Consider the following 16193-nt stretch of genomic DNA (forward strand, 5'->3'; position numbering starts at 1 on the left):
GATGTGATCCCGTTAATCAAATGACAACTCATGTCTATGGCTAGGAAACTTAACCATCTTTGATTCACGAGCTAGTCAAGTAGAGGCATACTAGTGACACTATGTTTGTCTATGTATTCACACATGTATTATGTTTCCGGTTAATACAATTCTAGCATGAATAATAAACATTTATCATGAAATAAATAATAACTTTATTATTGCCTCTAGGGTATATTTCCTTCATATTTTGACGCTGAGAGTTAGAGAGGAGCATGACCTCGTTGGAATTGAACAGTTGAATGTTCCATTTGAGGAGTTCTTCGCATTTTTCAATCTACAGGCCCTCGATAAATTAATGGTCACTTGCTACTGCCTGTAAGTAGTACTACTTCTGTCATTAATTAAGTCTCTATATATAGGTCAGCTCTTTCATTGCATGTATTTTTAATTATCCTCACTATATTAATTAGGGACATTTACATCTATGCCCCTAACTCGAACCCACTACTCAGTTTTGCCCCTAAGTTTTAGGTATGCTCAGTTTTGCCCCTTCGCTGTTAGTTTCACTTATAGAAATGCCCTTCTCTGCCGTTACCGTCCGGTCAAAGGTCTTTGACCGTCCTGAAAAAATAGCAAAAAAATCAAAAAAATATGAAATTTGGTGGGATAGAAGATAGTCATGTCCGCAAGGCGCGTGCACATTTTCATGTCATTCGGACACTCTGGGAGCTCGTGTCAAAGGAAAACATAAATTTTGTACACATGCGAGCAGTAAATTCAAAAAAATAGAAAAAAAATAAAAAAAAATATGAAATTTCGTGGGACTGAAGATATTCAGGTGCGCAAGATGTGTGCACGTTTTTGTTGTGTTTGGACATTGTAGGAGCTCGTGGAGAAAAAAACAAATTTTAGCTCAAAAAAACTTTGAAAAAATTCACCATTTTGTTTTTTTTCTCTAGAGCGCCCCGTACGTCATTTGATCACCAAAACTTGCAAGCACCTTGTGCACTCAAGCCTCTTTGATGCCAAATAAATTCAATTTTTTTTGAACTTTTTTGCTATTTTTTCAAATTTACTGTTCATAGGCATAAATTATTTTTGTTTTCCTTTGCCACGAGCTCCCGGAGTGTCCAACCAACACAAAAATGTGCACGCGCCTTGCGGACATGACTATCTTCGATCCCACCAAATTTCATATTTTTTGATTTTTTTGCTATTTTTTTCTAGATGGTCAAAGTACTTTGACCGGACGGTAATGGCGCAAAAGGGCATTTCTATAAGTGACACTAACGGCGGAGGGGCAAAACTGAGCATACCTGAAAATTAGGGGCAAAACTGAGTAGTGGGTTCGAGTTAGGGGCAGAACTGGAATTGTCCCTATTAATTATGCAGATTGAAGATCGCTGAATTGAAGAAAAGACAAGTCGGTGATATTGGGTTCATTAACACAAATCTCATAGATGTATTTATGGTTAAATCTCATGCCAAATATACCGAGGCCAAGCTGCTACAATCGTTTCTATTAAATCAAAACAAAGCTATAATACTCTTCCCTTGCGAAGTCAAGTGAGTGTTACTGTCTTGTGCATCCCTTATTAGTCGAGGTTGTAGTAATGTAATTGATGAGTTATGCATGCTTGCGCAGGTTCCACTATATTCTGCTAGAGATTAAGCTTGAGCAGGGACAAGTAACCGTCTTAGACTCGAGACGAAAAGATCCCACGGAGTATGCGGACTTGACTGAAATTCTAGAGAAGTAAGTTAAACCGATCATTATCGTACCATACCGGCAACTTTGTTCTTTCGTGATATCAAGTAATTGTTTTCTTTGTCTGGCAGGGTTTGGGAAAAATTCACCTCAAAAACTCTGGGACTGCCGAAGAAGCTGCAATTTAGATACCCGAAAGTAAGTACTATAGTAGCATGTTCCATGCATCTCCTAGTGATTCAAGTGCTAGTTTCATCAATACCATTTATCATGCTTGCTAATTATCAGTTTATTTGACCTCTATTCCTTGTAAAGTGGTTGTGGCAGGAACAAGGGAATGATTACTGTGGATACTACATTTGCGAGTCCATCCGCCACACGACCTGTGAGCGGGGCTACTCTGACAAACAATATGAAGTGCGTAAACAATAATATTCACAATTTTATTTTATTATCATCATTTGTGTTCAGTTTCATTTATTCATATATATATGTATTGACCCCCTTCTTCAAATTAGATGTTTCAGATGCGGGATGAACTACTACCACCAGATCATATGCGAGCAATTCAAGAGGAATTGGCGGCATTCTTTCTTGACCATGTGATCGCTAAAGACGGAGAATACCATATGGACCCTTAGTTTGTTTGGAATTAGGAGATTATATTGTAAGAGATAATTATATTGTATATATGTAGCCAGTAGCGTCGGATAGATATACAAGAACTTGTTGTTCGACCAATCTCTCAGAGAAGGAGAGGTGGTCGATATCACTTCTCTCTGTATGCATATGTTCATGACGATCTTCTGTTTCCTTCATTTGCTTACTAGCTAGCTAGAGTGTCTAGTCCTCTGTATACGTATATATATAGTACGTAGCGTCGACCAAGCACGGAGATAAGAGAGGACAATTCTCTCTATTAATTAGCTAGCTAACACAAACACCTAAATTAACCCCCCAAAACCCCCAACCCCCCCCCCCCTTCAAAACAAAAAACAAAAACACCAGCCACTGAAATGCTGACGCGTGGAAGCCTTTTGGTCCCGGTTTATGTAACCAACCGGGATCAAAGGCCCCCCTGCCTGGGCTGCCCGCAGCGGCCACGTGGATGCCCATCTGTCCCGGTTCGTGTAAGAACCGGGACTAAAGGTGGGAGGCATTAGTAACGACCTTTTAGTCCCGGTTCTACTAAAGGCCCTTACGAACCGGGACAAATGCCCTGTTTTCTACTAGTGCTATTTTATGTTTTTGCAGAGAGACTTCAGTCTCACTAGTAGTTCCGCGTGGACTTCGACGTTTATCTTGTTACCTCAGCTACGATCTTGTGCCCTTGGCAGGATCTAGTAGTTAGTCAGGCTTCTCAGTCTTTTTCATTTGTAGATGTCTGTACTCAGACATGTTAAGCTTCCGCTTGTGCTTTGACTTGTATGCTCTGAATGTTGGGTCATGAGACCCATGATTGTAATATCTCGCTCCTCAGAACCTATTGAATAAATACTTGAGTTGTAGAGTCATGTTGTGATGCCATGTTGTATTTGCCCATATCGAGCATATTGTGTGTATGTTATTGAAATGCTTGGTATGTGTGGGATCTGACTATCTAGTTGTTTATTCTTGGTAGCCTCTCTTACCGGGAAATGTCTCCTAGTGCTTCCACTGAGCCTTGGTAGCTTGCTACTGCTCCGGAACCCTTAGGCTGGCAGGCATGTGTCCTTCTTCGTTCCTGTGTCTGTCCCTTCGGGGAAATGTCACGCGATGTTTACCGGAGTCCTGCTAGCCCAGCTGCTACAGCCCGGATTCACTCGCTGATGACTGACACGTTCGTTGCTGGGTCATGTATGCCTGTCCCTGTAAGTTAGTGCCACTTTGGGTTCACGACTAGCCATGTCAGCCCGGGCTCCTTGTCATATGGATGCTAGCGACACTATCATATACGTGTGCCAAAAGGCGCAAACAGTCCCGGGCCTGGTAAGGCGACACCCGTGGGAATACCGTGCGTGAGGCCGCAAAGTGATATGAGGTGTTACATGCTAGATCGGTGTGGCATTGAGTCGGGGTCTTGACACAAGAGGTCCATGTGAGAATGTATGAAAAGAGAGAGGAGAGAGTGGCGGAAGAGAGGTGGGATTTGAGGGAGGAGATGGGGATTCGGCCGAGGATATGGGGACTTCACCTATCTCATACTTAGTAGTAGCAAGGGGTATAAAACGGCGCTACTACTATCAACTTAGTAGTAGCGCGGGTTTATACCCCTCGCTACTACTATGGCATGTCTCGGGGGGCATGGTAGAGACCGCTTAGTAGTAGCGAGGGTTAAAAACCCGCGCTACTACTATCAACTTAGGAGTAGCAGGGGTAAAAACCCGCGCTACTAGTAAGTGGTAGTAGCGAGGGGTATAAACCTGCGCTACTAGTAAGCGTCTGTGTATAAGCTTTTCTCTAGTAGTGGATGGTTAGAGAGACTGTGGTATCCCGAGCCCACTAGGTTCAAATCTTGATGCTCGCATTTATTCCTATATTTATTTCAGGATTTCGGCGATGCACATTTAGTAGGAGGAGACGTTCCCGTCGATGACGAACCTATGATGACTTCGTAATTTCATGATGATATGTCGGCTCAGTTTTTCGGAGGCGCTCATAGGGATAGGGTGTGCGTGTGTGTCCATAGGGATGAGTGTATGCGCGTGTTATGAGCGCTTGCGTCTGTATTGTGTTAAAAAAACATAAACCTACCTATTATCTTGGCAAATCGGAGCGAGAGCGGAAGCACCGGAAACTTTTCGGTTCTTTCGGCACGCCGTGGTTCAGTGCTTGAGTTGGAGTTTGGGCAAATATGGGCATATGGCTATTACTAACTGGTTGTGCGCATGAGGATCCGCGCGAGCCTGCCCCGCATGGCCCACTCGAATCAGGCGTTTCCAGTTTTTCCCAGAGCTATACGGAACGAATACAGTCAAATCGTATTTGGCGACCTACCGACGCCCACAAGTAGCTCATACTAGGCGTGTCCCACACCCGTGAGGCCGTGACCCATCCGCCCAACCTTAGGCGTGTCCCACACCCGTGAGGCCGTCACCCATCCGCCCAACCTTGACACAATTCAAAATTTTAATCCAATCGGGCAGGCGCAGCCACATCGCCGAGAACCACCATGCTCCCCGTCCCCGTCCCCGCACGACCGCGCCGGATCTGCCGATTTCTTCACGCTTGACCAATGAATCTTGGTGCGGAGTCATTCATGGATCCCTTGTTCAGGTTTTCCTCTCATAAGCTTCTCTCTTTCTTTCATCGTCTTCTCCGTCAAAATCCTTCAATCTCAATCTTCCGTGTCATTGGGCAGCTTTTGTTCCTAGCCAACTTTTCCCGAGAGCGTCCCAGATCTGGGATAGCTAGAGGAGGATTCTCCTACCTCAAGCCAAGATGGGGAGGAATTTGGTGCTACAGATTCAAGATCTCAAGTTCCTGACGCCACGCCAGATTTTCCAATGTCCCATTGACAACACCCACAAAGAGAGCCCTCATCTGAATCGCAGCGCACTCCATCTCCGTGGCCTAAAAGGTACTGTCTTATCCGTTCGCCCCGCCGTGGGTTGCGCCAGATTCAATGAACTAGGCATAGTTTTGTCAGCTTGAAATAAGCATTTTTTGAAACGGAAGCTTAAAATAAGCATGAGTATTTGTATACATGAATGTCCCATATAGGCCGCTGTTGTATGTAAAATGTTCAGTTTTTCATTGCATCATGGGCATTACATGTGCAGTAAGAAAATTTGGAAAAATCTTCAGTTTTTGGTTGTCAAAAGTTTGATTACTTGGACCAGATTGTTGTTACTGTGGACCAGTTGGATGACGTTACAAAATCTCCAGTTCTTACTTATCAGTGTTCATAAACATGTTTTATGCAAACAGTGCATCATTTAGATTTATAACTGTGTCAAGGAATCATACCACTCGCCGCTTGGTTACAGTCAGATTTTGCTGCTACATTTTCAGGGCATTTATGTAGTCAAATTGATGTAGGCATTGGCATGTACAGTAAGTCAAAATTAAGTGCGAACAATTATTGATGCTAAAAGGTTAATTGCTTCTGGCTAAGTGGATGTTAATTCTATCTATGCATACAGTATTCGAAACACTTATAGATACACAACCCAATCTTTCTGAAATCCTCATTGTGTTTTTAAACAGTGCAAAGCAACTAAATCTGAACTCAAGTCAGAGTGATAGGCATTGACATGTACAGTAAGAGGGGTTTCGCTTTCTGCTGAAAGTGTCTTTCTTTCGAGCAAATTGTTGCTATTGTTATTTATGCTTATAATATTCGTAGCCCTTTGCCGACCACATACGGGTTTGCGGGAGCATGTACTCATGATAATACACTATCTAATCTTACCAAATCATCATTCTTTGTTCTGTGCAGAGCAAGTACTTCTGAACCTTTACTTGACCTGACCGCAGTACCACATTACCAGAAAGGCGAAGTGCTTTGGAGAAGGCCATGATAAATTACGATAGGAAGTCTGAGTTCATCGTTAAGCCGAAGTGTATCAAGTGCAGCATTCCAGGCCACAAAAACTTAGTGCCTTTCTATTGTGAAGTTCTCTCCGTGTTGGAGTTCACTCGCTTTGAATTGCTCGATGGTCTGCTTATACATTTTTTTTGGATGTCACTAATTGGATTTCCTTATTAGAATATTAACATTTACGTTAGTGCGCACTTTATATACCAGATTGTGGGTCCCTTGTCCTCGACCATGAAGGCCTTACTGTTTGAAGTCATATTTTCAGCACTTCATATAACCTTTCCGGCACTCATTTTGTCTTTGACGAAGAGCTTTTCCTTATAATGTTACTAGGCAGATAACCTGAAGGCAGGTGATAGGATCTGGGATCCTACCTGGTCTAGCTCATAGGTTGCAGGTGATAGTAGCCATATGTATTCGAAGACGGGCCTCTTGCACTCGAAATTGAAGAACTTTAATGTTATATCGCCCATAAGTTTTCTCATTGCGGATCTCGGGAAACCAACCCCACAATTATTGTGATTTTGTCATCACTAGACAGTATGTCCCATATAACCGTCGATATGCACTTTATATCCTCAGTTCCGGTCCTTTTATGGTCGAACGAGAAGAACTTAGAGATAGCAACCATATGTAGCCGAAGGCGGGGCACTTGCACTCGACCATGAAGAAATTTAATGTTATATCGATCGATAAGTTTTTTCATTTGGGATCTTTGGAAACCAACCCCATAATTATTGTGATATTTTCACCACGAGAAACTACGTCAAATATAATCGTTGATGCACACTTTGTATTCTTGGTTGCGGTCTTCTTATAGTCGGCCGCAAAGAACTTTAGAGATAGAAGCCATATGTATTTGAAGGTGGGCCTCTTGCACTCGATATTGAAGAACTTTAATGTTATATCGCCCATAAGTTTTCTCATTGCGGATCTCAGGAAACCAACCCCACAATTATTGTAATTTTGTCATGACTAGACACTATGTCCCATATAACCGTCGATATGCACTTTATATCCTCAGTTCAGGTCCTCTTATGGTCGAACGCGAAGAACTTTAGAGATAGCAACCATATGTAGCCGAAGGCGGGGCACTTGCCTCGACCATGAAGAAATTTAATGTTATATCGATCGATAAGTTTTTTCATTTTGAATCTTTGGAAACCCAACATTTGACTAGATCATGGCAACATTTGGCTAGACCATGGCAATATTAGCAGCACACAGATGGCAACATCATTTGTCCACACATGGCAACATTTGACTAGCTCATGGCAACATTTGGCCAGACCATGGCAATATTAGCAGCACACAGATGGCAACATCAGTTGTCCACACATGGCAACATTTGACTAGATCATGGCAACAATTGGCTAGACCATGGCAATATTAGTAGCACACAGGTGGCAACATTTGACTAGATCATGGCAATGTTGGCAGCACACACATGTCAAAATTTAGCAGCACACACATGGCAATGTCGGTTATCCACACATGGCAGCATTCACTATATCATGGCAATATTAGCAGCGCACACATGGCAATATTAGCAGCACACACATGGCAACAGTCGACTAGATCATGGCAATACTAGGACCACACACATGGCATTGTCAGCTGTCCACACATGGCAACATCAACACTTGTACATGGCAACATTAGCATCACAAGCATGGCAATGTCCATCGGTCCACACCTAGTTCAACTCAAACTTTTGCTTCCCCTACCAAGTTCTTCCAGCACCATTTATATGCTAACAACCATAATCATACACATGTCCAACATTTATAATGAGCTGCATCTATAGAAACCACAATCATTCGCATGGCAACAATACAGTAAGGCTACTACTTCTTTCTCCTAAGTGTAGTACATTCTCCCTTTTTTCACTAAACAATTATGAAGATGGCAAGAACACCAAAACAGAACTGGCAACAATTTGTGTAGCAGTACGAACATGATTTTTCGTTGTATTCATCATGCATGCTCTTTTTTTGCAAACCAGAGTAAGCAGTTGATGGCACAAACAGAAGCTCCATGGATGAGTAACATGGCAAGATTTGTATGTTACTAACGGGAGACGGGGGACAGATTACGAGTAAGGGGGCAAGGTAAGGTTCGTCGCGGCCACAGCTAACCTGCAATTTCTTCAGATCTGGCCTACTTCTCGTCAGATCTTGCCATGGCAACTTCCACTGGGTAGGGGCAGGGCAACAATGGAGGGGCGAGGGAAGGGGAACGATGGAGTGGCAGGCAGGAGAAATAGATCCTTGGATCGAGAGAGGTAGGGGACGGCCAGTTGGATCCAGCGTCTGGTAGGACCGGGGTTACCGCCTGGTTATCGGGGCTTGTGCAGGCGTTCGGGCCCTATGATTGACTGCCCGAACACTTTTGTTCGGCACGTCATACTCCCGCTCCGAACAACTAGTTCGGACCGGCCTCCAGTAGACTCGAACGTTCGCCACTTATTGTTGAACTATTGGCCCGGTCACTTCGGAGTACACTTTTGTTAATTCTGATGCATACTCTGAAGAACTTTGTTCGGGTACTCCGAAGAACTTTATACTATCATGCATGTTCTGAATACCTGCCATATAAACCATTATAGGCGGTTATAAAAAAGACTGCTCTTTTTCATTATTCAATATTGTCAGGCCATACTTAGCAGATAAACTAAGGAGTAGTATGGTTAGATCTGAAGCATAAAAGATGGCAGGGAGGGATAAGATGCATGTGAAGGACGAGGACAGCCGAATCTATAGACTTGGTCCCACCACCTGCCGAATCTGATGGAATACATCTCCATATACACTCTGCCAAAAAATGAGGTAATAGCACCCAGGTACCGTAACTTGCACACAATGTGATAATTTAGTCTCAAACTTGCAAAATGTAACCCAATCATACCCCAACTTGCACCTCATGTGATGTTTTAGTCTCAGGCCAATCAGAGAACGACACTTGGCAGCCAGGTGGCTGGCCCAGTCTACGCATGCAGTTTTGCAAAAAAAACCTGCCATTTTTCCTAATTTAACCCGCACTCACCTTCACTTGAATTAAATCTGTCAGGCACAGGGAGCCGCCGGACTTCTGCGCCACCGCCACGATCAGGGTCTGCTTCCTCAGCCTCCGGTACACCGCGGAGCGCGCGCTGCGCGAACGGCGGCGGCGGAGGCGCGCCGCCTGGATACGCCACCATGCTGCTGAACTTGTAAGCCGTCGTCTGGATGTCGTCGAAGCACCGGTTGCACCTTTGATCCATCTGTATCCATCCAACAGGCTCTGCCATGAGCTTTTTTTTACTCTGGGAATAACACTCTGAAGTTGAGATAAAATTCAGGAGCTCGCTCACCAGCTGTAGCAGTTTCAGGAGGACGTTCCTCACCCTCTGAGCCTCCATCCACCTCCCGCCGTCGGCTGGGTGCTCCTCGGAGGGAAGCATCAGGTGGTTGGAGTTCACCGACGACGGCGTCCTCGCTGAGCAGCTCAACAAGAGCAGCAGGCTTGCCTTGCTGCCAATGTCGCTGACTGAATCATCAGTCGTCTCGGCTGATGATAGCACCCCAGGTGTTATTCCGAGGCTAGTGTACTTAACATGCATGTAGGGCTTGTGTACTTAACATGCATGTAGTCTGAAACATGTTACTCTGCACCTCCTTTCACTGCCTTGTCTTCAAAAACAAATGCATTTAAACGAGAGTGGTAACACGATAAATAAAGACCATGTATGATGACAAGTTTATCAGTGCATAATTCTACAGAACCTGACCAACATTAAGTTGCATTTGCACAACTCTAGAAAACTGCTTGATCAGACACAACTAGGAAATTGCCTAGCAACCAACAGAAACTAACTTAGCCCAGCAACCAACTCTCCAAAAACTGTTTGATGGGACACAATTAAAGGTAACTTTAGTCAGGTTCTGTAGTTGATCAATCCTAAGTACTGATAAAATCCTGAAGCTTAGCGCAGCTACCAACATTTCTGTCATAAGCTAGAATTTAACCGAGGTGAGTTCATCAGTCAAAACCGAAAAGGCGAGAATATCAAAGAGTTTTCAGTAAGGCTGATCCTGTATCTGAATGACATTCGTCCTACATGATCCACGGTGCAAAAACAGAACATGCAATCGATCAATCATGCACATCTTAACAGATCAGAAACAAGATGAACACTGCAATTAAGTTCATGAGCCATAACCGAAAAGGGACTGACAAAGACATTCAGTTAGCAATTTAGCCCGCAGGACACCACGACCACCTCCTGCAACTCCAGCACCGCCTGCAGGACCTCCAGGGGACTGACAAAACACATAAATATGCAGTACTTCGGAGAATATCATAATAGAAGAACGAAATGATCATTGCAGTGAGTTTGTGGCATCCGGTCCTGTTCATCAAACGCTCATGCTTTTCAAACATAATTCTAACAACTGAACAACATTCCTTATATGCATAGGATGATTCAGAGTAAAAACTGGAAGTGAATTGAGCCATCTAAACAGTAACTGATGCATGCAGGAAAAAAATTAGCACAAGCAACAACAGAAGTTGAACAAACAGTTGGAACAGAGCACAAGAAGATCAATCAAATTCGCACAAAAATTCATCCAAGTCGTACTGGACAAGCTAGGCAACAACCATTCGGTGCCACATAATGCAATCAGAAGTACAGAACACAGTGCTCATCTCTCATCTGAACCTCTATTGAACTAAACGACTACCCAAATCACTCATCCAAACCACTACGCACTACTAGCAGTAAATCCTCAATGGCTAGAAACATAACAGAGCAAGATGACTCACGTACGCGTCACTCGGCGAGGCTGGCGAGCTTCTTGGGCTCCATGAAGAGGGAGAGGACGAAGACGGTGATGTCGATGTGCTTCACGGCGAGCGATCCTGCACGCACGGTACAGGTAGTCGAGCGACTTGCCCACGTCACCGCCGCCGCCTCTGGCTGCCCGACGGGGCTTGCTGGAGCCGGACTTGGCGGTGGCGGTGGTGTCCGGGTCGACGGAGAGGTCGACCTTGGCGAGGGCCTCGGTGGCGGCCGCGACCGGGTCCGGGTCGTCCCTGTCGGGGCTGCTGTCCCGCTAGGAGGTGGAGGAGTCGGGGGTCTTGCCGGGGATGGGGGCCTTGCCTCTGGCGAGGCACTCGACGCAGCGCGGGATGAGGTGCTCCTCCAACAGCTTGATGGCCATGACGCGGTCGAAGGCATGGGCCTGGGATCTGGGGCGGACCGGGAACTGCTGCGTGAGCAGCGCATCGTGGCGTCGGCGTACGCGTCAGAGGTTGGAGGCGAGCTCGCCGAGCGTGGCGTCCGCGTCCGCAGCTGTGGCGGTGGGGGCGCCGTCGACAGATTTAATTCATGTGGGGGGTGACCGCGGTTGATAATTGGAAACGGCAGGGGGTTTTCTGCAAAACTGCATGCACTGACCGGTCCAGCCACTTGGCAGCCAATTGGCGAGCTGTGATTGGCCTGGGACTAAATCATCACAAGAGGTGCAAGTTAGGGTATGATTTGGTCAAGTTTTGCAACTTTGAGACTAAATCATCACATTGGATGCAAGTTAGGGGGTGCTATTACCTCCCAAAAAATCGTGGGACGCCGGGATACCATGCAAAGCTGACAATGTGGTGGGCCTGGTTGATTTGACAGCACGGTTGATGTGCGGTTGAGATACGAGTTATGCGCGCAATGCGTTAGGAAAAATACACGTCCGAGTTTGGGTAGCTGAAACAAGCGCTTATACGGATACAAAACTCCGTGCCTGGGTACGGTACGGATGGAGAAGAAAACAGGAGGAAGCTGCAGATACGGGGAGAGCATCGCTGGTTTTGATACACGCTATTCCCGGCGGACAGCTGCCAGGACAGGCTAGCGCCTCTGCGATTCGGTCGGAGCACGTGGAATGGAAAAATGAAGTCCCTATCTACACCGCCACCGCCACCGTCTCCTTCTCCACCCCTACATATTGCCGTTGTCTCACACTGGCACACACATTCATATCGGATAATTAGCTCCCCTCGACTGACAACTAGCTACCAAACCACCACCAGTCGGTGCTTTGTTTACAGGAGAGCAGCGGGCAAACAGCCGGACAACAGCAAACATTCAGGCAGCACACACGTTCTTGTTGGAGGTGAGAGTGTTCTCCATGATTTTGCAGCAATGTTTTCTTGCCGTTTCTTCTTGTTTAGCTTAGCACCGATGATTGGATTGGAACCTGAAGCAATGGCTTGATTTTGGTGCTGTTTCTTCCAGTTTGTGTGAGGATCAAGGTCACTAGAAATCTACAATGGGGGTCATGTTCTCCTGCCCCGCGGATGACTATGACCCGATGGAGGAAGGCGCCCTCGCGCCGGCGGACGGCGGGGAGCCGACGGTCCTCAGGGCCTTGGGCTCCGGGAAGCTGCTCATACAGGGGTCGCTCAGCTTCAAGAGGGAGCAGCAGCTGGACGACAGCCCGGGCTCTCTCCAGCTGGAGACCGAGATCTCCATCAGGACAGCCGGCGACATTGCCGGCGCCGAGGACGAGGCCGAGGCGCCGCCGCCGCTTGCGCCGCGGGAGCTCGCCAGGCTGAGGGCGGGGGCGGAGAGCCCGAGGCACGATGCTGCGGCGCTCAGGCTGCAGAAGGTGTACAAGAGCTTCCGCACGCGGCGGCAGCTCGCCGACTGCGCCGTGCTGGTGGAGCAGAGCTGGTGGAAGCTGCTGGACTTCGCGCTCCTCAACCGCAGCTCCGTCTCCTTCTTCGACATCGAGAAGCAGGAGACGGCCGTGTCCAAATGGTCCAGGGCCAGATCCCGAGCTGCCAAGGTAGTACAGTACAACATATTTCGCATCTCAAACAAATCTGGGTCAGCTGCCTCATCTGAAATCGGCAAACTGGGCTGAATATTTTGTCAAATTTGGGCGTGTTTTCCTTTTCTTCAGGTTGGAAAGGGACTGTCCAAGGATGACAAGGCGCAGAAACTCGCATTGCAGCATTGGCTCGAAGCGGTGAGTGTCTCGTCATTTTTTCTCTCCATATGCTGCGATTTGTTCAGGTTCTTGTTATGTTTTATTTACTGCGCAATGAGCTGATGTTGGTTTCTACTCAAATTGTTAATGCAGATTGACCCGCGCCACCGCTACGGCCACAACCTGCACTACTACTATGATTGCTGGCTCCACAGCGAAAGCAAGCAGCCTTTCTTCTACTGGTAAGTTAGCTCACTAGACTAGACACATTTCAGCCAACGAATGGGATGTGCACTTATGATCCTCGCTACTCAGGCTTGATGTTGGAGAAGGCAAAGAGATCAATCTTGAAGGCAAGTGCTCCCGGTCCAAGCTTCTGAGCCAGTGCATCAAGTACCTCGGCCCGGTAAGTAGTGTTTACAATCATTGAGCAGGAGTTATAGCAACTGATATAGGGTGGCTAACAGATTGTATAAAAACTGTGCAGAAGGAAAGAGAGGACTATGAGGTTGTAATTGAGGACAGCAAGTTCTTGTACAAGAAGAGCCGGCAAATAATCGACACGTCCTTCGGTCCGAGAGATGCAAAGTGGATCTTTGTTCTTAGCACAGCTAAGACCTTGTATGTTGGTCAGGTAAATATGAATATGCAGTTATGCACATGCCATCCTGTAGGCGGTCAGCCCTAATATAATCAACTGTAGAAATATCAGTTCAGTGTGTGATATGAATCTTGCCATTGTGAATTGCAGAAGAAGAAAGGTAAATTTCAGCATTCTAGCTTTCTTGCTGGGGGAGCTACTTCGGCTGCTGGGAGACTGGTTGCTGAAAATGGAACCCTCAAGGTATGCAAGCAATTCTTATCTGCTTTTACATCCAGTTTTATCAGGCAACGTGCTGACACCATTCTGAACTTCACTGTTGACAGGCTATTTGGCCTCACAGTGGTCACTACCGCCCTACAGAGGAGAACTTCCAGGAGTTCAAAAGCTTCCTCAATGACAACTTGGTTGATCTCACTGACGTGAAGGTAAGCATCCTACAATACGATTCAAACAAAAATTAGACGACATCATACATTGTAGCACAGTGGTCTTACTACATGTTTCAAATTGCTGCAGATGAGCCCAGCAGAGGAGGACGAGGAATTCTGGGGCAGCCTCAAGAGGATCGCTTCGGAGAACGACAAATCTGAAGATGGCCCTGCTGCACCTGAAGAAACCGGCTCTCTTCAGACAGCTCAGGTCGTTCAAACGACATCTACAGAGACAGAAAAACGCGAGGAACCGGTGGTGGCGCGCGAGAAGATCCTTCAGAGGATCAACTCCAAGAAGGACATGAAATCGTACCAGCTCGGCAAGCAGTTGTCCTTCAAGTGGACGACCGGGGCAGGCCCTCGGATCGGGTGCGTGCGCGACTACCCTTCGGAGCTCCAGGCGCACGCGCTGGAGCAGATGAACCTGTCGCCGCGGTGCGCCGCCGGGCCTGCGTGCACCCGGTTCGCCTCGCCGCTGAGGCGAAGCTTCAACAGCATCGTGACTGTGACAAGGGGGTGTGAGAATGAGACGTCCACGCCGAGGGGAGCGTTTCGGTCGCCTCTGCAGCATGGACTGGTTGCAGATGAGAGGTGAAATGAGGAGAGTTGCAGTTGCAGCTGCCTGAAGCGTCCCCAGTCAGTCAACTGGAAATGCATGCAGATGTGTGTGATAGGAAAAATAAAGTAACATACATACTGCCTGCGTAGATGTAGATGCGGTAGTGTAGACGTCTTATGTATGTTTACAGAGGAAGTACATTGTTTAGTTGGCGTATATTACAGCTGCTTTACATAGATAAGCGGACCTACATGAAAATTCTTTCATTCTTTTATCATTGATGAGAACAGCGACTCAATGAAATAATAAGCATATGTGTTCGCCTCATGTTCCAATGGCGCTTCAAAATTGTGATAGATTCTTAATTTTGCCAAATTGTTGCCCTTAAAGAGGGTTAAATTTTAGTAAGTTAACATGCCAAACAGTGTGCAGAGAGTAGCTTTCCCGAAGGAAAGGAAATGGCTTCAAAGGCCATTCTGATATTACATCTGCAAGCTTTGCTGCATAGGAAAGAGCATCTAGTGGAAAATCTACATAAGAAAGCCTTTTTTGGCCAGGGAATGAGCAAGGAGATTTTGGGTCCGAGGAATGTGAGAGACCTTGTAGGAGTTGAGGCAAGAAGCAAAGTTGAAGAAATCGGCAAGTAATTGCCTGTTCGGTAGCTCGCTAGGTCCCAGCTTCCGCTAATCTGCCAGCTCCAAGAAGCTGGCTTCCAGGAGCGGAGCGGCACGCACGTACAAAAAATCGGAGCGACGGTTTTGGCGATCTCAGAAATCGGGAATCTCAAGTTGGCGTTATTTACGAACAGCTGCCACCGCGAAGTGAATCGAGGGGACCACGTACCGGTTCGCTACTTCTATTTCCCTTGTTCTCGTGTGTTTGCCTGGGCCTAAGGCCACCTTACCTGTTGAGCCGGCTGGGCTCCAGCCCACCCAGCCAGGTTGGCCTGCTAACACGTACGAGAAGCTGGAGCGAGGGGCCGAACGAATTTCTGAGCGCTAGAGCTCGCGCCGGAAGCTGGCGATTGAAAAACAAAGCTGGATTTGTGGATTTATTGGATTTATTGGAGTTGGGGAGCTGCCGAACAGGCCCTAAGTTTCTTCAATGCCCTGGGTTGGGGAATAAGTTTCTTCCTTCCACAACATTGACCTTTCTGAAAGAAACAGAGCTCCATCCCAATGCCTTGATAGCAGTGGCGGAGCCAGCGCCCGGCGACCCTGGGCAGTTGCCCGGGCTCGCTAGGACGCGCCAGCTACGATGGCCTCCTTAGATCAAAGGAAAGATCGTCAACGCAATCGTGTTTTACCCGGCCAGCTGGGCTGGTTATAGCAAGCAGCCTGTTTACCCGGCCAGCTGGGCTGGTACTCAGATGAGAAGTAGGCCCACTGGCCTGCCGGCCTAGCAAGCAGCCTGTTTGGGATT

At 46.7% G+C, this 16193-nt stretch overlaps 2 protein-coding genes and 1 long non-coding RNA gene across 3 annotated transcripts; 2 read left to right on the forward strand and 1 right to left on the reverse strand.

Moving 5' to 3' along the window:
- Positions 1-4678: 4678 nt before the first annotated feature.
- Positions 4679-6411, forward strand: LOC123116923 (uncharacterized). The gene is made up of 3 exons (XR_006457233.1): positions 4679-4945; positions 5031-5249; positions 6111-6411. It is a non-coding gene; the product is annotated as an uncharacterized lncRNA (long non-coding RNA).
- Positions 6412-8991: 2580 nt separating this feature from the next.
- LOC123113207 (uncharacterized) lies at positions 8992-11488 on the reverse strand. Its single transcript, XM_044534390.1, has 2 exons — positions 9565-11488; positions 8992-9474 (listed from the first exon to the last, which is right to left on the reverse strand). Exons 1-2 carry the CDS (start codon positions 9811-9813, stop codon positions 9238-9240), a joined length of 486 nt encoding a protein of 161 aa, XP_044390325.1. The 5' UTR covers positions 9814-11488; the 3' UTR covers positions 8992-9237.
- Positions 11489-12155: 667 nt separating this feature from the next.
- Positions 12156-15098, forward strand: LOC123113208 (IQ domain-containing protein IQM6). The gene is made up of 9 exons (XM_044534392.1): positions 12156-12358; positions 12481-13033; positions 13151-13216; positions 13331-13419; positions 13493-13583; positions 13665-13811; positions 13929-14021; positions 14105-14206; positions 14298-15098. The coding sequence occupies exons 2-9, from the start codon at positions 12515-12517 to the stop codon at positions 14805-14807; spliced, it is 1617 nt and encodes a 538-aa protein (XP_044390327.1). The 5' UTR covers positions 12156-12358; positions 12481-12514; the 3' UTR covers positions 14808-15098.
- Positions 15099-16193: the final 1095 nt, after the last annotated feature.

This window comes from Triticum aestivum, chromosome 5B (assembly GCF_018294505.1).
Source record: "Triticum aestivum cultivar Chinese Spring chromosome 5B, IWGSC CS RefSeq v2.1, whole genome shotgun sequence".
Taxonomy (NCBI): Eukaryota; Viridiplantae; Streptophyta; class Magnoliopsida; order Poales; family Poaceae; genus Triticum; species Triticum aestivum.